Here is a 24646-nt window from a genome sequence, read left to right as displayed (position 1 = left end):
TTCCCTCCATCTCTTAACACATATATCCTCTTTGTCAACCTTTCCTCACTCATTCTTTCCATATATCCAAACCATCTCAAAACACCCTCTTCTGCTTTCTCAACCACACTTTTTATTACCACACATCTCTCTTACTCAATCAAACCACTTCACACTAGCTATTGTCCTCAGACGCTTCATTTCCAACACATTCACCCTCCTCCATACAATTCTATCTATATCCTATGCCTCACAACAATATGATATTGTTGGAACTATTATTCCTTCAAACATACCCATTTTCGCACTCTGAGATAACATTCTCTCCACACGTTCTTCATCACTCCCAGAACCTTCGACCCCTCCCCACCCTATGATTCGCTTCCAGTTCCGTGGTTCCATTTGCTGCTTAGTTGACTCCCAGATATCAAAAGCACTTCATTTCCTCCAATTTTTTCTCCATTCAAACTCACATACCAACTAACTTGTTCCTTAACCTTGCTGAACCTAATAACCTTGCTCTTATTCACATTTACTCTCAACTTTCTCCTCTCATACACTTTTCCAAACTCAGTCACCAACTTCTGCAGTGTCTCACTGAAATCAGCCACCAGTGCTCTATCATTGGGGTACAGCAACTGACTCACTTCCCATGCCTTCTCATCCACAACAAACTTGCCCCTCTCTCCAAAACTCATACATGGAGTGAATTTGGAATTATGTGGTATACTGAGGTCAATATGCTGTCACTGAACTGAACCAGGGCATGTGAAATCTTCAGGGTAAACAATGGAAAGGTCTGTGGGGTGTAGATATGGATAGGGAGATGTGGTTTCAGTACATTACACTTAACAGCTAGAGAATGAGTGAGTGGATGTGGCCTTATTCATGTTTCCTGGTGCTACTTCACTGATGCAGGGGGTGGCAATGCTGTTTCCTGAGGGATAGGGTGGCATCGGGAATTGATGAGGGTGAGCAAGTATTAATACGTACATGTGTATACATGTATATGTATGTATATATTTAAATGTTGATATGTATGTGTATGTGCGTGTATGTATATATATATATATGAGTGGATGGGTCTTTCTTTGTCTGTTTCCTGGTGCTGCCTTGCTAATGCAGGAAACGGCAATCAAGTATAATAAGAAATTGAATATACATATAAAGAGAGAGAGAGATCCCTTGCATGTCCTGGTATTATTTATCAACCATGATTTTGAGTATCTAGGCTCAAGATAATGATATTGTCTTACCATCTGCAGCATTACAGTTTTGTGTATCTGCACATCTCTTGGGAGATGTAGAAGTGAATGCAACAGGAGTTTAAGAGGAAAGTGCTGGGGTTGAAAAAGATGGCAAATGTGAATTGGGATGAGTGAGTATTAGCTAACCTTGAGGAGAGTATGTTTTTCAAGGAGGTTGATAATTTGAGAAAAAGAATAGGGAGCAAATGAGGAACTGAGAACAAGCACAAATGAAATTAAGAGGGGATGGAGTGAGTATGTTAAAAGTGTTGTTAAATGTGTTCGATTTTTATAGGGTAGCAGATGTGGGTTGTTTTGGACATAGAGGCATGGAAAGTGAGAATCATGGAAAGTGGTTTGGTGAAAAGAGATGGTGAAAGCCTTGCATAAGAAGAAGTGCAACAAAATGGCTTGAGGGGATGGGATTGTAGTTACATTTCTAAAGAAAGGGATGATTATTTTGCTCATTGTATGATTAAGGTTTTCATTGTGGGTTGCTTGGGGATTAGTGTGTTCATTGTATGATTAAGATTTTCATTGTGAGTTGCTTGGGGATTAGCGAAATGCCTGTAAAGTGCCACAGGATAAAGACAAAGGGGACAAAAGTAGATGTTCGAATTACAGGGTATAAGTTTGTTGAGTATAGCAGGTATATTGTATAGGAGAGTGATGATTGAGAAGGTAGTGATGTGCACAGAGTTTCAGACTGGGAAGGAACATATTGCTTCAGGAATGATAGAGGTTGTTGTTTTGAAGAAAGTGTGTGATAAATACTTTATAAAAGTATATTTTTTATGTGTCCAGATTTCAGTCCGCAGTATTTTACTAAAAATCATTATATTTTAGGTGGACCCATAAGTCATATCTTAATTGACATCCTTGACCACATTGAGGGAAAGGAATTCAAGATTGAAGATATCAAAGATACCTTCTTTTTTGTCACTGCAATGGATGTTAGCCGCAATCACATTCAGGTATGTGACTAGAGAATGTATGAAATATATGTGTGCTATTGTTCTGTAATACACTTTTTAAAGCAGGAAAATAAGGATGAGAAAGAAGACACTGAAGAGGAAGAACAAAGTATGAGCACAATTTACATTGGATGATGTATACCCTCAGTGAAAAACATGGTGTCTCCTCAAGGTAAAGAGGGTACTACATGCTGTAATGGAAACAGCTACAGAGTTGAAACCCTGGATTTCTTCATATTGGAGATTTGACAAGAAGCCCCGATGTTGTTTGAAGTTTGATTATTTAACACAAGTCCCATTTTACAGTAGCAGGGAACTGGACTCCTTTAGAGTGAGAAGTTCTTCATCAAGATGGTTATCCATTCTTAAGAATGCACCCTCCCAAAAGAGACTTTTCCCGTGCAAGTAGAGCCCAGCAACACCCCCAGATGTTGTTAGACATATGAATAGTTTGTTGCAGACATTCTGGAGAAAAGGTTGTCTTTGATTACATGTTAACATAATAACAAAATAAGATATATCTTTGTTACTTGATATCTGTATTAGTGATATATACAAAAATTCAGATTAGAAGAAGGGAAACATACTAGGATAACTTCATATGATTGATATTGTTACGGTCAGGACTTATTTGAGCAAGATCGCCAGTAACATATATATGTTACAAATACTATACTGATCCTTGTCTTTGCAAGGACGTTAGATTTGTTATGTTGCACAACTCAGGATAATGCTATCTTAACGTTATGGGATTAAAACAAACACCAGGGTTAGAATTACTTATAATGAAAGAATTCAAATGTACAAGTTGAACATATAAATCAGGCACAAATCATTTACGTTAACACTGAACATGAGTTAAACATTGAACCTGAGTTAACATTGAACATGAGTTAACATTGAACATGAGTTAACATTGAACATGAGTTAACATTCCAGATAAGATTTCAAACCAGATCTCTTTCCTTTATGACACTGTTCGATAACATTACACTTAGTTAGACCTGACATGACACAGTAAACATCATCTTTACACTTAGCTAGACCTGACGTGACACAGTAAACATCATCGTTACGCCTAGCTAAACCTGACGTGACACAGTAAACATCATCGTTACACTTAGTTAAACTTGACGTGACACAGTAAACATCTTACAAACTAGGGCAGCAGTGGCTGTGGGGTTCGAGACAGGGAAAGCTTACATTACCTTGCTGGGCTCCGGACTGCTGAGGGAATCAACTCCCAGATGATTGTCTGAGCCTTTTATCTGAAGGACCAGAAAGGCAGGAACAGTTAGCCACGCCTCGACCCGCCACCTATGGCTATGATAGGTCAGAATGACACAATTGCCCATGATAGGTCAAAAGACTGATTGTCCCACCCTCATCTTGACGTGATTGGCTGAAGGAGGCCTAAGGTCCGGCCCACATGTGGCGTGAATTCAAAATCCTTTGTTTTTTTGTCCACAACAGCAGCGAACGTATGGGATGACATACCCCTCAGCTGGCCCCACACCTTGACCTGACGCCGTTGACAAGGGTTTGGGTGCTAGAGGACTGGTCAACATCTGCTTCAAAACATAATTGCTAGGACAATTAACACGGTCAGGGAAGTGAGATCCGATCCGATAGCAACCACACCCTACACCAAGGCACACCATACACAGAGATACACCATACTCAAATATACAAACATGTGGGCACACACACATGTTCGTAACACCCCCTCCTTAAAGGAGAAAATTCCTGGAAGAGGAATTTTCTCGCGCTAAGACCGGGATAAACGATCAGCTAACACATTATGTGCGCAGGCAATATGGTGAATATCTGAATTATACTCTTGAAGGAGCAAGGCCCACCTAGTTAACCTTTGATTCTTATCTCGGAACTTATTAACATATTTTAATGGGTGGTGATCAGTATACACCCTGATGACATTGCCTGAAGGACACAAACGTGAAAGTGATGCAATGCTAATATTAAAGACAAAAGTTCCTTCTCAATGGTGGGGCTATTTGTTTCGGCTCAACCTTCTCTCTGTCCTCCTGCATGAGGACCTCACCAGCGTCAGCATTGTTGGCATTCACAGCTAATCTGGTTGGAGCCTGCAAAATAAAAACAGTTACAAAGTAGGGTTCCTAACTGATGAGAGGCTTTCTCACACTGCTCTTTCAAAATAGATCTGACATTTGTCAATAGATTTATGAGAGGGGGTTGCAACTGCGAGAAAAGTTATTAATAAACATTCTGTAATACCCAACTACACCCATAAAACGTCTCGGTTCTCTCCGAGATCGGAGGGCACTCATCTGCGGGCTAATACTTGGACCCTTATGGTCGATGGAAGGAGGGGACTGACAGAACCCTGGCAAAACTCTGGGTACGTCGACAGGAGGGCAAACCTTTCTACCCGTCACTTCCCAGGCAGGTGCTAAAGCTTCTCCTACATCCACATCATGGCTTCAACCCTCACCGACTGACAGCAAGGCAGACAACTGCACACGTTGCTCCTCCGTCAGATGCGAAAACTTTGTCTTCCACCTCCCGTTCGCACCTCCGTCTTCCCGGGTCTCCGAGGCCTTCACAGCTACGTCGTCAACTTTGTCACACACGGCTACTGCTGGATGTTGGATGATGCAGACTGATACCGTCGGCTGCAAAGGGGAGGTCACTACTGAGATATGGTTTAAGCATGTTGAGGTGGCATAATCTCCGACATTTGTGCCTATCAGGGGTAGAGACAAGATAATTTGAGTCTCCTACGCTCCGGATAATGGTGTACGGACCCTGAAAACAGACAGCCAAGGGTTGACCTGGCTGCTGTAGTAGAAGCCGCACCTCGTCGCCCATCTCTACACTTCTAAATCGAGACCGTCTGTCAGGCCACCTTGTCCTTCCTTCCTGACTCTCTCTTGAATGGGCTCGAGACAAATCCTCAGTCTCACCCACTGACTCTTGTACGGACTCGAAACTAGCACAGGAGGTATCACACAGCTTCTCCTCACTAATTTCATCCTCAGAAGATGTCCCCAAATCCTCCGTCACAACGGAGTCTACGCCAGGAGAGAGGGTATCACACAGCTTCCTCTCGCTGGTCTCGCTCTCAAGAAGAGTGTAACAGTGGCCAGAGGAAGTTCTTGGCAATGGGCCCACAATGTCAACTATAACTCGGTCAAACAGACCTTCAAATGGGGGAACAGGAACTCGCCCATCTCTACACTTCTGAATCGAGGCCATCTGAATAGGCTTTCCCAACACTGAGTGACATCCCGGTGGACACCAGGCCAATATACATTCCACCACACTCGGTCCAGGGTCTTCCTCACCCCTAAATGAACGTCAAGCTTGAGTCATCCGCAAGCTTCAAAATCTCCCTCCTGTAGGGACGCGGCCCTAACACCTGGTGAACAGCCTGCCACTCCTCGTCTTCCCCATTACATGACACTGAACACCACCTCCTCAGGTCTCACTCTCAGGAGAGTCATCACTCCCTGCGTTTCAACGGCTATGTCCTGAGGCACACGGCCTGCCGTGCCACCTGTCATAGACCTGGCACCATCGTGGTTGTAGACTATCTCTGGGACCTCTTCATCAACCTGCACTGCCTCCGGTCTTGTGTCTCAAAACTACTAACACACTCATTCAGCTGCTCCCAAAACACTTGCCTCTCATGATCTTTCTTCTCATGCCCAGGTGCATATGCACCAATAATCACCCATCTCTCTCCATCAACTTTCAGTTTTACCCATATCAATCTAGAGTTTACTTTCTTACTTTCTATCACATACTCCCACCACTCCTGTTTCAGGAGTAGTGCTACTCCTTCCCTTGCTCTTGTCCTCTCACTAACCCCTGACTTTACTCCCAAGACATTCCCAAACCACTCTTTCCCTTTACCCTTGAGCTTTGTTTCACTCAGAGCCAAAACATCCAGGTTCCTTTCCTCAAACATACTACCTATCTCTCCTTTTTTTCTCATCTTGGATACATCCACACACATTTAGACACCCCAATCTGAGCCTTCGAGGAGGATGAGCACTCCCCGCCTGATTCCTTCTTCTGTTTCCCCTTTTAGAAACAGACATATATATTATTATTTATTATTATTTTTTTTTTTGCTTTGTCGCTGTCTCCCGCGTTAGCGAGGTAGCGCAAGGAAACAGACGAAAGAATGGCCCAACCCACCCACATACACATGTATGTATATATACATACACGTCCACACACGCAAATATACATACCTATACACCTCAATGTACACATGTGTATACACACACAGACATATACATATATACACATGTACATAATTCATACTGTCTGCCTTTATTTATTCCCATCGCCACCCCGCCACACATGGAATAACAACCCCCTCCCCCCTCATGTGTGCGAGGTAGCGCTAGGAAAAGACAAAGGCCCCATTCATTCACACTCAGTCTCTAGCTGTCATGTAATAATGCACCAAAACCACAGCTCCCTTTCCACATCCATGCCCCACAGAAATTTCCATGGTTTACCCCATACGCTTCACATGCCCTGGTTCAATCCATTGACAGCACATCAACCCCAATTCACTCTATTCCTTGCATGCCTTTCACCCTCCTGCATGTTGAGGCCCCGATCACTCAAAATCTTTTTCACTCCATCTTTCCACCTCCAATTTGGTCTCCCACTTCTTCTCATTCCCTCCACGTCTGACACATATATCCTCTTGGTCAATCTTTCCTCACTCATTCTCTCCATGTGACCAAACAATTTCAAAACACCCTCTTCTGCTCTCTCAACCACACTCTTTTTATTTCCACACATCTCTCTTACCCTTACATTACTTACTCGATTAAACTACCTCACACCACATATTGTCCTCAAACACCTCCTTTCCAGCACATCCACCCTCCTGCACACAACTCTATCCATAGCCCATGCCTCGCAACCATACATCATTGTTGGAACCACTATTCCTTCAAACATACCCATTTTTGCTTTCCGAGATAATGTTCTCGACTTCCAAACATTCTTCAAAGCTCCCAGAATTTTTGACCCCTCCCCCACCCTATGATTCGCTTCTGCTTCCATGGTTCCATCCGCTGCCAGATCCACTCCCAGATATCTAAAACACTTTACTTCCTCCAGTTTTTCTCCATTCAAACTTACCTCCCAATTGACTTGACCCTCAACCCTACTGTACCTAATAACCTTGCTCATATTCAATTTACTCTTAACTTTCTTCTCTCACACACTTTACCAAACTCAGTCACCAGCTTCTGCAGTTTCTCACATGAATCAGCCACCAGTGCTGTATCATCAGCGAACAACCACTGACTCACTTCCCAAGCTCTCTCATCCACAACAGACTGCATACTTGCCCCTCTTTCCAGAACTCTTGCATTCACCTCCCTAACAACCCCATCCATAAACAAATTAAACAACCATGGAGACATCACACACCCCTGCCGCAGACCTACATTCACTGAGAACCAATCACTTTCCTCTCTTCCTACACATACACATGCCTTACATCCTCGATAAAAACTTTTCACTGCTTCTAACAACTTGCCTCCCTCACTTCTTAATACCTTCCACAGAGCATCTCTATCAACTCTATCATATGCCTTCTCCAGATCTATAAATGTTACATACAAATCCATTTGCTTTTCTAAGTATTTCTCACATACATTCTTCAAAGCAAACACCTGATCCACACATCCTCTACCACTTCTGAAACCACAGTGCTCTTCCCCAATCTGATGCTCTGTACATGCCTTCACCCTCTCAATCAATACCATCCCATATAATTTACCAGGAATACTCAACAAACTTATACCTCTGTAATTTGAGCACTCACTCTTATCCCCTTTGCCTTTGTACATTGGCACTATGCAAGCATTCCGCCAATCCTCAGGCACCTCACCATGAATCATACATACATTAAATAACCTTACCAAGCAGTCAACAATACAGTCACCCCCTTTTTTGATAAATTCCACTGCAATACCATCCAAACCTGCTGCCTTGCTGGCTTTCATCTTCTGTAAAGCTTTTACTACCTCTTTTCTATTTACCAAATCATTTTCCCTAACCCTCTCACTTTGCGCACCACCTCAACCAAAACGCCCTATATCTTCCACTCTATCATCAAACACATTCAACAAACCTTCAAAATACTCACTCCATCTCCTTCTCACATCACCACTACTTGTTATCACCTCCCCATTAGCCCCCTTCACTGAAGTTCCCATTTGCTCCCTTGTCTTACGTACTTTATTTACCTCCTTCCAAAACTTCTTTTTATTCTCCCTAAAATTTAATGATACTCTCTCACCCCAACTCTCATTTGCCCTCTTTTTCACCTCTTGCACCTTTCTCTTGACCTCCTGCCTTTTTCTTTTATAAATCTCCCAGTCATTTGCATTTTTTCCCTGCAAAAATCATCCAAATGCCTCTCTCTTCTCTTTCACTAATAATCTTACTTCTTCATCCCACCACTCATAACCCTTTCTAATCAACCCACCTCCCATGCTTCTTGTGCCACAAGCATCTTTTGTGCATGCCATTACTGCTTCCCTTAATACATCCCATTCCTCCCCCACTTCCCTTACCTCCATTGTTCTCACCTTTTTCCATTCTGTACTAAGTCTCTCCTGGTACTTCCTCACACAAGTCTCCTTTCCAAGCTCACTTACTCTCACCACTCACTTCACCCCCAACATTCTCTCTTCTTTTCTGAAAACCCCTACAAATCTTCACCTTCGCCTCCACATATATGTGTATGTGGGTGGGTTGGTCCATTCTTTCATCTGTTTCCTTGCGCTACCTCACTAATTCGGGAGACAGTAACAAAGTATAATAAAGATATAAAAATCATACAAAGTCGCTGTCTCCCGTGTTAGCGAGGTAGGACAATGAAACAGATGAAATAATGGCCCAACCCACCTACATACACGTGTATATACATAAACACCCATATACTCACATGCACGTACTTATACATTTCAGCATTTACCTTCATCTACATACAAAGACATATGCATATATACACGTGTACATATTCATACTTGCTGCCTTTATCCATATACTTCGCCACCCCACCACACATAAAATGACATCCCCCTCCCCCTGCACACACACACGAAGCAGCACCAGGAGAAGACAAAATAGACCACACCCCTTCAGACTCAGCATCCAGCTGCCACATGCAACGTACGAAAACTATAGCTCCCCCTCCACATCCAGGCCCCACAAAACCTTCCATGGCCCACCACACACGCTCCACATGCCCTGGCTCAATCCACTGACAGCATGTCGACCCTGGTACACCACACCGTTCCAATTCACTCCATCCCCACACGCCCCTCCACCCCCCTGCATGTCCAGGCCCCGTTTGCCCAAAATCCCCTCACTCCATCATCCCACCCCAGTCCCCACCACCACACATCTATCCCACCCTTTCACCACCCACTTGATCAAACCACGTCACACCACACACCATCCTCAAACACCCCACCTCCAACACATCCCCCTCCTCCACACTACCCTATCTATAGCCCATGCCTCAGAACCATATAACATTGTTTGAAACCCTATTCCTTCTAACATACCCATTTCTACTCTCTGAGATAATGTTCTTGCCTTCCACACATTCTTCAATGCTTCCAAAACCTGAATTATACATATGTATATTTCTTATTATATTTTGTCGATGTCTTCCGCGTTAGCGAGGTAGCACAAGGAAACAGATGAAAGAATGACCCATCCTACATACATACACTTGTATATACATACAGGTCCTCACACGCACATATACATACCTATACATTTCAACATATACATATATATATAAATAAAGTGCGTAAGACAAGGGAGCAAATGGGAACTTCAGTGAAGGGCGCAAATGGGGAGGTAATAACAAGTAGTGGTGATGTGAGAAGGAGATGGAGTGAGTATTTTGAAGGTTTGTTCAATGTGTTTGATGATAGAGTGGCAGATATAGAGTGTTTTGGTCGAGGTGGTGTGCAAAGTGAGAGGGTTAGGGTAAATGATTTAGTAAACAGAGAAGAGGTAGTAAAAGCTTTGCGGAAGATGAAAGCCGGCAAGGCAGCAGGTTTGGATGGTATTGCAGTGGAATTTATTGAAAAAGGGGGTGACTGTATTATTGACTGGTTGGTAAGGTTATTTAATGTATGTATGACTCATGATGAGGTGCCTGAAGATTGGCGGAATGCGTGCATAGTGCCATTGTACAAAGGCAAAGGGGATAAGAGTGAGTGCTCAAATTACAGAGGTATAGATTTGTTGAGTATTCCTGGTAAATTATATGGGAGGGTATTGATTGAGAGGGTGAAGGCATGTACAGAGCATCAGATTGGGGAAGAGCAGTGTGGTTTCAGAAGTGGTAGAGGATGTGTGGATCAGGTGTTTGCTTTGAAGAATGTATGTGAGAAATACTTAGAAAAGGAAATGGATTTGTATGTAGCATTTATGGATCTGGAGAAGGCATATGATAGAGTTGATAGAGATGCTCTGTGGAAGGTATTAAGAATATATGGTGTGGGAGGCAAGTTGTTAGAAGCAGTGAAAAGTTTTTATTGAGGATGTAAGGCATGTGTACGTGTAGGAAGAGAAGAAAGTGATTGGTTCTCAGTGAATGTAGGTTTGCGGCAGGGGTGTGTGATGTCTCCATGGTTGTTTAATTTGTTTATGGATGGGGTTGTTAGGGAGGTGAATGCAAGAGTTTTGGAAAGAGGGGCAAGTATGAATTCTGTTGGGGATGAGAGAGCTTGGGAAGTGAGTCAGTTGTTGTTCGCTGATGATACAGCGCTGGTGGCTGATTCATGTGAGAAACTGCAGAAGCTGGTGACTGAGTTTGGTAAAGTGTGTGAAAGAAGAAAGTTAAGAGTAAATGTGAATAAGAGCAAGGTTATTAGGTACAGTAGGGTTGAGGGTCAAGTCAATTGGGAGGTAAGTTTGAATGGAGAAAAACTGGAGGAAGTGAAGTGTTTTAGATATCTGGGAGTGGATCTGGCAGCAGATGGAACCATGGAAGCGGAAGTGGATCATAGGGTGGGGGAGGGGGCGAAAATCCTGGGAACCTTGAAGAATGTTTGGATGTCGAGAACGTGGGCTATGGATAGAGTTGTGCGCAGGAGGATGGATGTGCTGGAAATGAGATGTTTGAGGACAATGTGTGGTGTGAGGTGGTTTGATCGAGTAAGTAACGTAATGGTAAGAGAGATGTGTGGAAATAAAAAGAGCGTGGTTGAGAGAGCAGAAGAGGGTGTTTTGAAATGGTTCGGGCACATGGAGAGAATGAGTGAGGAAAGATTGACCAAGAGGATATATGTGTCGGAGGTGGAGGGAATGAGGAGAAGAGGGAGACCAAATTGGAGGTGGAAAGATGGAGTGAAAAAGATTTTGTGTGATCGGGGCCTGAACATGCAGGAGGGTGAAAGGAGGGCAAGGAATAGAGTGAATTGGATCGATGTGGTATACCGGGGTTGACGTGCTGTCAGTGGATTGAATCAGGGCATGTGAAGCGTCTGGGGTAAACCATGGAAAGCTGTGTAGGTATGTATATTTGCGTGTGTGGACGTATGTATATACATGTGTATGGAGGTGGGTTGGGCCATTTCTGTCATCTGTTTCCTTGCGCTACCTCGCAAATGCAGGAGACAGCGACAAAGCAAAAAAAAAAAAAAAAAAAACATACACAGACATATACACATATCTCTGGGAATAGGGGAGAAAGAATACATCCCACGCATTCCTCATGTGTCGTAGAACGCGACTAAAGGGGATGGGAGCGGGGGTCTAGAAACCCTCCCCTCCTTGTATTTTAACTTTCTAAACAGGGAAACAGAAGAAGGAGTCACGCGGGGAGTGCTCATCCTCCTCGAAGGCTCAGATTGGGGTGTCTAAATGTGTATGGATGTAACCAAGATGAGAAAAGAGGAGAGATAGGTAGTATATTTGAGGAAAGGAACCTGGATGTTTTCGCTCTGAGTGAAATGAAGCTCAAGAGTAAAGGGGAAGAGTGGTTTGGGAAAGTCTTGGGAGTAAAGTCAGGGGTTAGTGAGAGGACAAGAGCAAGGGAAGAAATAGCACTACTCCTGAAGTAGGAGTGGTGGGAGTATGTGATAAGAGTGTAAGAAAGTAAACTCTAGATTGATGTTGGTAAAACTGAAAGTTGATGGAGAGAGATGGGTGATTATTGGTGCATATGCACCTGGGCATGAGAAGAAAGATCATGAGAGGCAAGTGTTTTGGGAGCAGCTGAGTGAGCGTGTTAGTAGTTTTGATGCATGCGACTGAGTTATAGTGATGGGTGATTTGAATGCAAAGGTGAGTAATGTGGCAGTTGAGGGAATAATTGCTGTACATTGGGTGTTCAGTGTTGTCAATGGAAATGGTGAAGAACTTGTAGATTTGTGTGCTGAAAAAGGACTGGTGATTGGGAATACCTGGTTTAGAGAGAGAGATATACATAAATATACATATGTAAGTATATTTGCGTGTGTGGACGTATGTATATACATGTGTAAGGGGGTGGGTTGGGCCATTTCTTTCGTCTGTTTCCTTGCGCTACCTCGCAAACGCGGGAGACAGCGACAAAGTATGAAAAAAAAAAAAAAAAAAAAAACATATGTAAGTAGGAGAGATGGCCAGAGACCATTATTGGATTACCTGTTAATTGATAGGCGTGCGAGAGACTTGTGGATGTTAATGTGCTGAGAGGTGCAAATGGAGGGATGTCTGATTATTATCTTGTAGAGGCGAAGGTGAAGATTTGTTGAGGTTTTCAGAAAAAATGAGAGAAAGTTGGGGTGAGAAGAGCGGTGAGAATAAGTGAGCTTGGGAAGGAGACTTGTGTGAGGAAGCACCAAGAGAGACTGAGTGAGAACAAAGGACATAAAGGGAGTGGGGGAGGAATGGAATGTATTTATGGAAGCAGTGATGGCTTGCGCAAAAGATGTTTGTGGCATGAGAAGCATGGGAGGTGGGCAGATTAGAAAGGGTAGTGAGTGGTGGGATGAAGAAGTAAGATTATTGATGAAATAGAAGAGAGAGGCATTTGGACGATTTTTGCAGGGAAATAATGCAAATGAGTTTGAGATGTATAAAACAAAGAGGCAGGAGGTCAAGAGAAAGGTGCAAGAGGAGAAAAACAGGGCAAATGAGAGTTGGGGTGAGAGAGTATCATAAATTTTATGGAGAATAAAAAAATGTTTTGGAAGGAGGTAAATAAAGTGAGTAAGACAAGGGAACAAATGGGAACATCAGTGAAGGGGGCTAATGGGGAGGTGATAACAAGTAGTGGTGATGTGAGGAGATGGAGTGAGTATTTTGAAGGTTTGTTGAATGTGTTTGGTGGTAGAGTAGCGGATATAGGGTGTTTTGGTCGAGGTTGTGTGCAAAGTGAGAGGGTTAGGGAGAATGATTTGGTAAAGAGAGTAGAGGTAGTGAAAGGTTTGCGGAAGATGAAAGCCGGCAAGACAGCGGGTTTGTATAGTATTGTTGGTTGGTAAGGTTATTTAATGCATGTATGACTCATGGTGAGGTGCTTGAGGATTGGCGTAATGCTTGCATAGTGCCATTGTACAAAGGCAAAGGGGATAAAAGTGAGTGCTCAAATTACAGAGGCATAAGTTTGTTGAATATTCCTGGGAAATTATATGGGAGGGTATTGATTGAGAGGGTGAAGGCATGTACAGAGCATCAGATTGGGGAAGAGCAGTATGGTTTCAGAAGTGGTAGAGGATGTGTGGATCAGGTGTTTGCTTTGAAGAATGTATGTGAGAAATACTTAGAAAAGCAAATGGATTTGTATGTAGCATTTATGGTTCTGGAAAAGGCATTTGATAGAGATGCTCTGTGGAAGGTATGAAGAATATATGGTGTGGGAGGCAAGTTGTTAGAATAGTGAAAAGTTTTTATCAAGGATGTAAGGCATGTGTATGTGTAGGAAGAGAGGAAAGTGATTGGTTCTCATTGAATTTTGGTTTTCAGCAGGGATGCATGATGTCTCCAAGGTTGTTTAATTTGTTTATGGATGGAGTTGTTAGGGAGGTGAATGCAAGAGTTTTGGAAAGAGGGGCAAGTATGCAGTCTGTTGTGGATGAGGGAGCTTAGGAAGTGAGTCAGTTGTTGTTCGCTGATGGTACAGCGCTGGTGGCTGGTTCGGGTTAGAAGCTGCAGAAGCTGGTGACTGAGTTTGGTAAAGTGCGTGAAAGAAGAAAGCTGAGAGTAAATGTGAATAAGGGTTAAGGTACAAGTCAATTGGGAGGTAAGTTTGAATGGAGAAGAACTGGAGGAAGTGAAGTGTTTTAGGTATGTGGAAGTGGATTTGCCAGAGGATGGAACCATGGAAGCGGAAGTGAATCATAGGGTGGGGGAGGGGGCGAAAGTTCTGGGAGCGCTGAAGAATGTGTGGATGTCGAGAGCGTTATCTTGGAAAGCAAAAATGGGTATGTTTGAAGGAATAGTGGTTCTAACAATGATATATGCAAGGCGTGGGCTGTAGATAGAGTTGTGCGGAGGAGGGTGGATGTGCTGGAAATGAGATGTTTGAGGACAATACGTGGTGTGAGGTGGTTTGATCTAGTAAGTATTGAAAGGGTAAGAGAGATGTGTGGTAATGAAAAGAGTGTGGTTGAGAGAGCAGTGGAGTGTGTTTTGAAATGGTTTGGTAACAAGGAGAGAATGAGTGAGGAAAGCTTGACAAAGAGGATATATGTGTCAGAGGTGGAGGGAATGAGGAGAAGTGGGAGACCAAATTGGAGGTGGAAAGATGGAGTGAAAAAGATTTTGAGTGATCGCGGCTTGAACATGCCGGAGGGTGAAAGGAATGCAAGGAATAGAGTTAATTGGAACGATGTGATATCCAGGGTCGACATGCTATCAATGGGTTGAACCATGGCATGTGAAGCGTCTGGGGTAAGCCATGGAAAGTTCTTTGGGGCCTGGATGTGGGGTAAACCATGGAAAGTTCTTTGGGGCCTGGATGTGGAAAGGGAGCTGTAGTTTCAGTGCATTATACATGACAGCTAGAGACTGAGTGTGAATGAATGTGGCCTTTGTTATCTTTTCCTAGCACTACCTTGCGCACATGCGGGGGAGGGGTTGTTATTTCATGTGTGGCGGGGTGGCGACGGGAATAAATAAGGGCAGACAGTATGAATTATGTACCTGTGTGTATATTTATATCTATATGTATATGTCTGTGTGTGTATATATATATATATATATATATATATATATGTATACGTTGAGATGTATAGGTATGTATATGTGCGTGTGTGTATTTATATACATGTGTATGTGGGTGGGTTGGGCCATTCTTTTGTCTGTTTCTTTGCGCTACCTCGCTAACTTGGGAGACAGCGAAAAAGTATAATAAAAGAAAGATATATGGTTGTAGTTTTGATGCACGAGACTGGGTTATAGTGATTGGTGATTTAAATGCATAGATGAGTAATGTGGCAGTTGAGGGAATAATTGGTGTACATGGGGTGTTCAGTGGTGTAATTGGAAATGGTGAAGAGCTTGTAGATTTGTGTGCTGAAAAAAGACTGGTGATTGGGAGTACCTGGTTTAAGAAGAGAGATGTACATAAGTATACGTATGTAAGTAGGAGAGATGGCTAGAGAGCATTATTGGATTACATGTTAATTGATAGGCGTTCGAAAGAGAGACTTTTGGATGTTAATGAACGGAGAGGTGCAACTAGAGGGATGTCTGATCAGTATCTTGTGGAGGTGAAGGTGAAGATTTGTAGAGGTTTTCAGAAAAGAAGAGAGAATGTTGGTGTGAAGAGAGTGGTGAGAATAAGTGAGCTTGGGAAGGAGACTTCTGTGAGGAAGTACCATGAGAGACTGAGTGCAGAATGGAAAAAGGTGAGAGTGAAGGACCTAAGGGGAGTGGGGGAGGAATTGGATGTATTTAGGGAGGCAGTGATGGCTTGCACAAAAGATACTTGTGGCATGAAAAGCATGGGAGGTGGGCAGATTAGAAAGGGTAGTGAGTGGTGGGATGAAGAAGTAAGATTATTAGTGAAAGAGAAGAGAGAGGCATTTGGATGATTTTGCAGGGAAATATCTGCAGATGACTGGGAGATGTATAAAAGAAAGAGGCTGGAGTACAAGAGAATGGTGCAAGAAGTGAAAAAGAGGGCAAATGAAAGTTAGGGTGAGAGTGTATCTTTAAATTTTAGGGAGAATAAAAAGATGTTTTGGAAAGAGGTAAATAAAGTGCGTCAGACAAGACAACAAATGGGAACATAAGTGAAGGTGGCTAATGGGGAGATGATAACACTTAGTGGTGATGTGAGAAGAAGATGGAGTAAGTATTTTGAAGGTTTGTTAAATGTATTAGATGATAAAGTTGCAAATATAGGGTGTTTTGGTCGAGGTGGTGTGCAAAGTGAGAGGGTTAGGGAGAATGATTTTGTAAACAGAAAAAAGGTAGTAAAAGGTTTGCGGAAGATGAAAGCCGGCTAGGCAGTGGATTTGGATGGTATTGCAGTGGAATATATTAAAAAAGGGATGACTGTCTCGTGCCATTGTACAAAGACTGAAGGGATAAAAGTGAGTGCTCAAATTTTAGAGGTATAAGTTTGTTGAGTATTCCTGGGACATTATATAGGAGGGTATTGATTGAGAGGGTGAAGGCATGTACAGAGCATCAGATTGGGGAAGAGCAGTGTGGTTTCAGAAGTGGTAGAGGATGTGTGGATCAGGTGTTTCCTTTGAAGAATGTATGTGAGAAATACTTAGAAAGTAAGATGATTAGTGAAAGAGAAGAGAGAGGCATTTGGACGATTTTTGCAGGGAAATAATGCAAATGACCGGGAGATGTATAACAGAAAGAGGCAGGAGGTCAAGAGAAAGGTGCAAGAGGTGAAAAAGAGGGCAAATGAGAGTGGGGGTGAGAGAGTATCATTAAATTTTACGGAGAGTAAAAAGATGTTTTGGAAGGAGGTAAATAAAGTGCGTAAGACAAGGGAACAAACGGCAACATCAGTGAAGGGGGCTAATGGGGAGGTAATAACAAGTAGTGGCGATGTGAGAAGATGGAATGAGTATTTTGAAGGTTTGTTAAATGTGTTTGATGATAGAGTGGCAGATACATGGTGTTTAGATCGAGGTGGTGTGCAAAGTAAGGGAGAATGATTTGGTTAGGGTTAGGGAGAATGATTTGATAAACAGAAAAAAGATATTAAAAGGTTTGCAGAAGATGAAAACTGGCAAGGCAGCAGGTTTGGATGGTATTGCAGTGGAATTTATTAAAAAAGGGGGTGACTGTATTCTTAACTGGTTGGTAAGATTATTTAATGTATGTATGACTCGTGGTGAGGTGCCTGAGGATTGGCGGAATGCTTGCATAGTGCCATTGTACAAAGGCAAAGGGGATAAAAGTTAGTGCTCAAGTTTTAGAGGTATAAGTTTGTTGAGTATTCTTGGAAAATTATGTGGGAGGTTATTGATTGAGAAGGTGAAAGTATGTACAGAGCATCAGATTGGGGAAGAGGAATGTGGGTTCAAAAGTGGTAGAGGATGTGTGGATCAGGTGTTTGCTTTGAAGAATGTATGTGAGAAATACATAGAAAAGCAAATGGATTTGTATGTAGCATTTTGGATCTGGAGAAGGCATATAATAGAGTTGGTAGAGATGCTCTGTGGAAGGTATTAAGAATACATGGTGTGGGAGGCAAGTTGTTAGAAGCAGTGAAAAGTTTTTGTTGAGGATGTAAGGTATGTGTACATGTAGGAAGAAAGGAAAGTGATTGGTTCTCAGTGAATGTGGGTTTGCGGCAGGGGTGTGTGATGTCTCCATGGTTGTTTAATTTTTTTCTGGATGGGGTTGTTAGGGAGGTGAATGGAAGAGTTTTGGAGAGAGGGGCAAGTATGCAGTCTGTTGTGGATGAGAGAGCTTGGGAAGTGAGTCAGTTGTTATTCGCTGATGATACAGTGCTGGTGGCTGATTCGGGTGAGAAACTGCAGAAGCTTATGACTGAGTTTGGTAAAGTGTGTGAAAGAAGAAAGCTGAGAGTAAATGTGAATAAGAGCAAGGTTATTAGGTACAGTAGGGTTGAAGGACAAGTCAATTGGGAGGTGTGTTTGAATGGAGAAAAACTGGAGGAAGTGAAATGTTTTAGATATTTGGGATTGGATTTAGCAGCAGATGGAACCATGGAAGTTGAAGTGAATCATAGGGTGGGGGAGGGGGCGAAAGTTCTGGAAGCATTGAAAAATGTGTGAAAGTTGAGAACATTATCTCGGAAAGCAAAAATGGGTATGTTTGAAGGAATAATGGTTCCAACAATGTTATATTGTTGCAAGGTGTCGGCTATAGAAAGCGTTTTGTGGAGGAGGGTGGATGTGCTGGAAATGAGATGTTTGAGGACAATATGCTGTGTGAGGTGGTTTGAACGAGTAGCTATTGAAAGGGTAAGAAAGGTGTGTGGTACTAAAAAGAGTGTGGTTGAGAGAGCAGAAGAGGGTGTTTTGAAATGGTTTGATCACATGGAGAGAATGAGTGAGGAAAGATTGTGTCACAGGTGGAGGGAATGAGAAGTGGGAGACCAAATTGGAGGTGAAAGGATGGAGTGAAAAAGATTTTGAGTGATCGGGGCTTAAACATGCAGGAGAGTGAAAGACATGTAAGGAGTAGAGTGAATTGGAACGATATGGTATACCGAGGTCAATGTGCTGTTAATGGATTGAACCAGGGCATGTGAAGCGTCTGGGGTACAACATGGAAAGTTTTGTGGGGCCTGGATGTGGAAAGGGAGCTGTGGTTTCAGTGCATTATACACGACAGCTAGAGACTGAGTGTGAACGAATGTGGCCTTTGTTGTCTTTTCCTAGTACAACCTCATGCACATGCAGGGGGGAGGGGGTTGTCATTTCATGTGTGGTGGGGTGGCGACGGCAATGAATGAGGGCAGACAGTATGAATTATGTACATGTGTATATATGTATATGTCTGTGTTTATATATATATATATATATATATATATTTTTTTTGCCGCTGTCTCCCGCGTTTGCGAGGTAGCGCAAGGAAACAGACGAAAGAAATGGCCCAACCATGCCTCTCTCTTCTCTTTCACTAATAATCTTACTTCTTCATCCCACCACTCACTACCGTTTCTAATCAACCCACCTCCCACTCTTCTCATGCCACAAGCATCTTTTGCGCAATCCATCACTGATTCCCTAAATACATCCCATTCCTCCCCCACTCCCCTTACTTCCATTGTTCTCACCTTTTTCCATTCTGTACTCAGTCTCTCCTGGTACTTCCTCACACAAGTCTCCTTCCCAAGCTCAGTTACTCTCACCACCCTCTTCACCCCAACATTCACTCTTCTTTTCTGAAAACCCATACAAATCTTCACCTTAGCCTCTACAAGATAATGATATATATATATATATATATATATATATATATATATATATATATATATATATATATATTTTTTTTTTTTTTTTTATACTTTGTCGCTGTCTCCCGCGTTTGCGAGGTAGCGCAAGGAAACAGACGAAAGAAATGGCCCAACCCACCCCCATACACATGTATATACATACGTCCACACACGCAAATATACATACCTACACAGCTTTCCATGGTTTACCCCAGACGCTTCACATGCCTTGATTCAATCCACTGACAGCACGTCAACCCCGGTATACCACATCGCTCCAATTCACTCTATTCCTTGCCCTCCTTTCACCCTCCTGCATGTTCAGGCCCCGATCACACAAAATCTTTTTCACTCCATCTTTCCACCTCCAATTTGGTCTCCCTCTTCTCCTTGCTCCCTCCACCTCCGACACATATATCCTCTTGGTCAATCTTTCCTCACTCATCCTCTCCATGTGCCCAAACCACTTCAAAACACCGTCTTCTGCTCTCTCAACCACGCTCTTTTTATTTCCACACATCTCTCTTACCCTTACGTTACTCACTTGATCAAACCACCTCACACCACACATTGTCCTCAAACATCTCATTTCCAGCACATCCATCCTCCTGCGCACAACTCTATCCATAGCCCACGCCTCGCAACCATACAACATTGTTGGAACTACTATTCCTTCAAACATACCCATTTTTGCTTTCCGAGATAATGTTCTCGACTTCCACACATTCTTCAAGGCCCCCAGAATTTTCGCCCCCTCCCCCACCCTATGATCGGCTTCCGCTTCCATGGTTCCATCCGCTGCCAGATCCACTCCCAGATATCTAAAACACTTCACTTCCTCCAGTTTTTCTCCATTCAAACTCACCTCCCAATTGACTTGACCCTCAACCCTACTGTACCTAATAACCTTGCTCTTATTCACATTTACTCTTAACTTTCTTCTTCCACACACTTTACCAAACTCAGTCACCGGCTTCTGCAGTTTCTCACATGAATCAGCCACCAGCGCTGTATCATCAGCGAACAACAACTGACTCACTTCCCAAGCTCTCTCATCCCCAACAGACTTCATACTTGCCCCTCTTTCCAAAACTCTTGCATTTACCTCCCTAACAACCCCATCCATAAACAAATTAAACAACCAAGAGACATCACACACCCTTGCCGCAAACCTACATTCACTGAGAACCAATCACTTTCTTCTCTTCCTAAACGTACACATGCCTTACATCCTCGATAAAAACCTTTCACTGCTTCTAACAACTTTCCTCCCACACCATATATTCTTAATACCTTCCACAGAGCATCTCTATCAACTCTATCATATGCCTTCTCCAGATCCATAAATGCTACATACAAATCCATTTGCTTTTCTAAGTATTTCTCACATACATTCTTCAAAGCAAACACCTGATCCACACATCCTCTACCACTTCTGAAACCACACTGCTCTTCCCCAATCTGATGCTCTGTACATGCCTTCACCCTCTCAATCAATACCCTCCCATATAATTTACCAGGAATACTCAACAAACTTATACCTCTGTAATTTGAGCACTCACTCTTATCCCCTTTGCCTTTGTACAATGGCACTATGCATGCATTCCACCAATCCTCAGGCACCTCACCATGAGTCATACATACATTAAATAACCTTACCAACCAGTCAACAATAGTCACCCCCTTTTTTAATAAATTCCACTGCAATACCATCCAAACCTGCTGCCTTGCCGGCTTTCATCTTCCGCAAAGCTTTCACTACCTCTTCTCTGTTTACCAAATCATCTTCCCTAACCCTCTCACTTTGCACACCACCTCGACCAAAACACCCTATATCTGCCACTCTATCATCAAATACATTCAACAAACCTTCAAAATACTCACTCCATCTCCTTCTCACATCACCACTACTTGTTATCACCTCCCCATTTGCGCCCTTCACTGAAGTTCCCATTTGCTCCCTTGTCTTACGCACTTTATTTACCTCCTTCCAGAACATCTTTTTATTCTCCCTAAAATTTAATGATACTCTCTCACCCCAACTCTCATTTGCCCTTTTTTTCACCTCTTGCACCTTTCTCTTGACCTCCTGTCTCTTTCTTTCATACATCTCCCACTCAATTGCATTTTTTCCCTGCAAAAATCGTCCAATTGCCTCTCTCTTCTCTTTCACTAATACTCTTACTTCTTCATCCCACCACTTACTACCCTTTCTAATCAACCCACCTCCCACTCTTCTCATGCCACAGGCATCTTTTGCGCAATCCATCACTGATTCCCTAAATACATCCCATTCCTCCCCCACTCCCCTTACTTCCATTGTTCTCACCTTTTTCCATTCTGTACTCAGTCTCTCCTGGTACTTCCTCACACAGGTCTCCTTCTCAAGCTCACTTACTCTCACCACCCTCTTCACCCCAACATTCACTCTTCTTTTCTGAAAACCCATACAAATCTTCACCTTAGCCTCCACAAGATAATGATCAGACATCCCTCCAGTTGCACCTCTCAGCACATTAACATCCAAAAGTCTCTCTTTCGCACGCCTGTCAATTAACACGTAATCCAATAACGCTCTCTGGCCATCTCTCCTACTTACATAAGTATACTTATGTATATCTCGCTTTTTAAACCAGGTATTCCCAATCATCAGTCCTTTTTCAGCACATAAATCTACAAGCTCTTCACCATTTCCATTTACAACACTGAACACCCCATGTATACCAATTATTCCCTCAACTGCCACATTACTCACCTTCGCATTCAAATCACCCATCACTATGACCCGGTCTCGTGCATCAAAACCACTAACACACTCATTCAGCTGCTCCCAAAACACTTGCCTCTCTTGATCTTTCTTCTCATGCCCAGGTGCATATGCACCAACAATCACCCACCTCTCCATCCACTTTCAGTTTTACCCATATTAATCGAGAATTTACTTTCTTACACTCTATCACATACTCCCACAACTCCTGTTTCAGGAGTATTGCTACTCCTTCCCTTGCTCTTGTCCTCTCACTAACCCCTGACTTTACTCCCCAGACATTCCCAGACCACTCTTCCCCTTTACCCTTGAGCTTCGTTTCACTCAGAGCCAAAACATCCAGGTTCCTTTCCTCAAATATACTACCTATCTCTCCTTTTTTCACATCTTGGTTACATCCACACACATTTAGGCACCCCACTCTGAGCCTTCGAGGAGGATGAGCACTCCCCGCGTGACTCCTTCTTCTGTTTCCCATTTTAGAAAGTTAATACAAGGAGGGGAGGATTTCTGGCCCCCCGCTCCCGTCCCCTCTAGTCGCTTTCTATGACACGCGAGGAATACGTGGGAAGTATTCTTTCACCCCTATCCCCAGGGATAATATACATATATATATATATACATATACACATACACACACATACACACACATATGCACATATACACACACACACACATACATATATATACATATGAGAAATGTAAGAAACAATTTAGAAAACTGAAACCTCTAGCTTGAAATGAATGAAAAAAAAAATGTCACATAATGGTTCAACCTCTGGCTATGGAAAAAAGGAAATGTATAATTTATTTACACAAACGTCAATAGCAGTTCTCATCACTTTAACCACTTTATCAATAAGCTTCAATGTCTAAGCTATATATATATATATATATATATATATATATATATATATATATATATATATATATATATCATGAGAGGCAAGTGTTTTGGGAACAGCTGAATGAGTGTGTTAGTGGTTTTGATGCACGAGGCCGGGTTATAGTGATGGGTGATTTGAATGCAAAGGTGAGTAATGTGGCAGTTGAGGGAATAATTGGTATACATGGGGTGTTCAGTGTTGTAAATGGAAATGGTGAAGAGCCTGTAGATTTATGTGCTGAAAAAGGACTGATGATTGGGAATACCTGGTTTAAAAAGCGAGATATACATAAGTATACTTATGTAAGTAGGAGAGATGGCCAGAGAGCGTTATTGGATTACGTGTTAATTGACAGGCGTGCGAAAGAGAGACTTTTGGATGTTAATGTGCTGAGAGGTGCAACTGGAGGGATATCTGATCATTATCTTGTGGAGGCTAAGGTGAAGATTTGTATGGGTTTTCAGAAAAGAAGAGTGAATGTTGGGGTGAAGAGGGTGGTGAGAGTAAGTGAGCTTGGGAAGGAGACCTGTGTGAGGAAGTACCAGGAGAGACTGAGTACAGAATGGAAAAAGGTGAGAACAATGGAAGTAAGGGGAGTGGGGGAGGAATGGGATGTATTTAGGAAATCAGTGATGGATTGCGCAAAAGATGCTTGTGGCATGAGAAGAGTGGGAGGTGGGTTGATTAGAAAGGGTAGTGAGTGGTGGGATGAAGAAGTAAGATTATTAGTGAAAGAGAAGAGAGAGGCATTTGGACGATTTTTGCAGGGAAAAAATGCAATTGAGTGGGAGATGTATAAAAGAAAGAGACAGGAGGTCAAGAGAAAGGTGCAAGAGGTGAAAAAGAGGGCAAATGAGAGTTGGGGTGAGAGAGTATCATTAAATTTTAGGGAGAATAAAAAGATGTTCTGGAAGGAGGTAAATAAAGTGCGTAAGACAAGGGAGCAAATGGGAACTTCATTGAAGGGCGCAAATGGGGAGGTGACAACAAGTAGTGGGGATGTGAGAAGGAGATGGAGTGAGTATTTTGAAGGTTTGTTGAATGTGTTTGATGATAGAGTGGCAGATATAGGGTGTTTTGGTCGAGGTGGTGTGCAAAGTGAGAGGGTTAGGGAAAATGATTTGGTAAACAGAGAAGAGGTAGTGAAAGCTTTGCGGAAGATGAAAGCCGGCAAGGCAGCAGGTTTGGATGGTATTGCAGTGGAATTTATTAAAAAAGGGGGTGACTGTATTGTTGACTGGTTGGTAAGGTTATTTAATGTATGTATGACTCATGGTGAGGTGCCTAAGGATTGGCGGAATGCGTGCATAGTGCCATTGTACAAAGGCAAAGGGGATAAGAGTGAGTGCTCAAATTACAGAGGTATAAGTTTGTTG

At 42.7% G+C, this 24646-nt stretch overlaps 1 protein-coding gene across 1 annotated transcript in view; it reads left to right on the top strand.

Annotated features, from left to right (window-relative positions):
* The window catches only part of LOC139754195 (small ribosomal subunit protein mS39), a 303614-nt gene that overhangs the window by 176051 nt on the left and 102917 nt on the right, over positions 1–24646 (top strand). Inside the window, exon 9 of the mRNA XM_071671407.1 lies at positions 2073–2200. Within this exon, the coding sequence (XP_071527508.1) occupies positions 2073–2200 (128 nt within the window). The remainder of the gene's footprint in view (positions 1–2072; positions 2201–24646) is intronic.

The sequence above is a fragment of the Panulirus ornatus genome, chromosome 16, assembly GCF_036320965.1.
Source record: "Panulirus ornatus isolate Po-2019 chromosome 16, ASM3632096v1, whole genome shotgun sequence".
NCBI lineage: Eukaryota > Metazoa > Arthropoda > Malacostraca > Decapoda > Palinuridae > Panulirus > Panulirus ornatus.
Note: the sequence above shows the minus strand (reverse complement) of the source record. Positions and strands in the feature narration are given on the sequence as shown.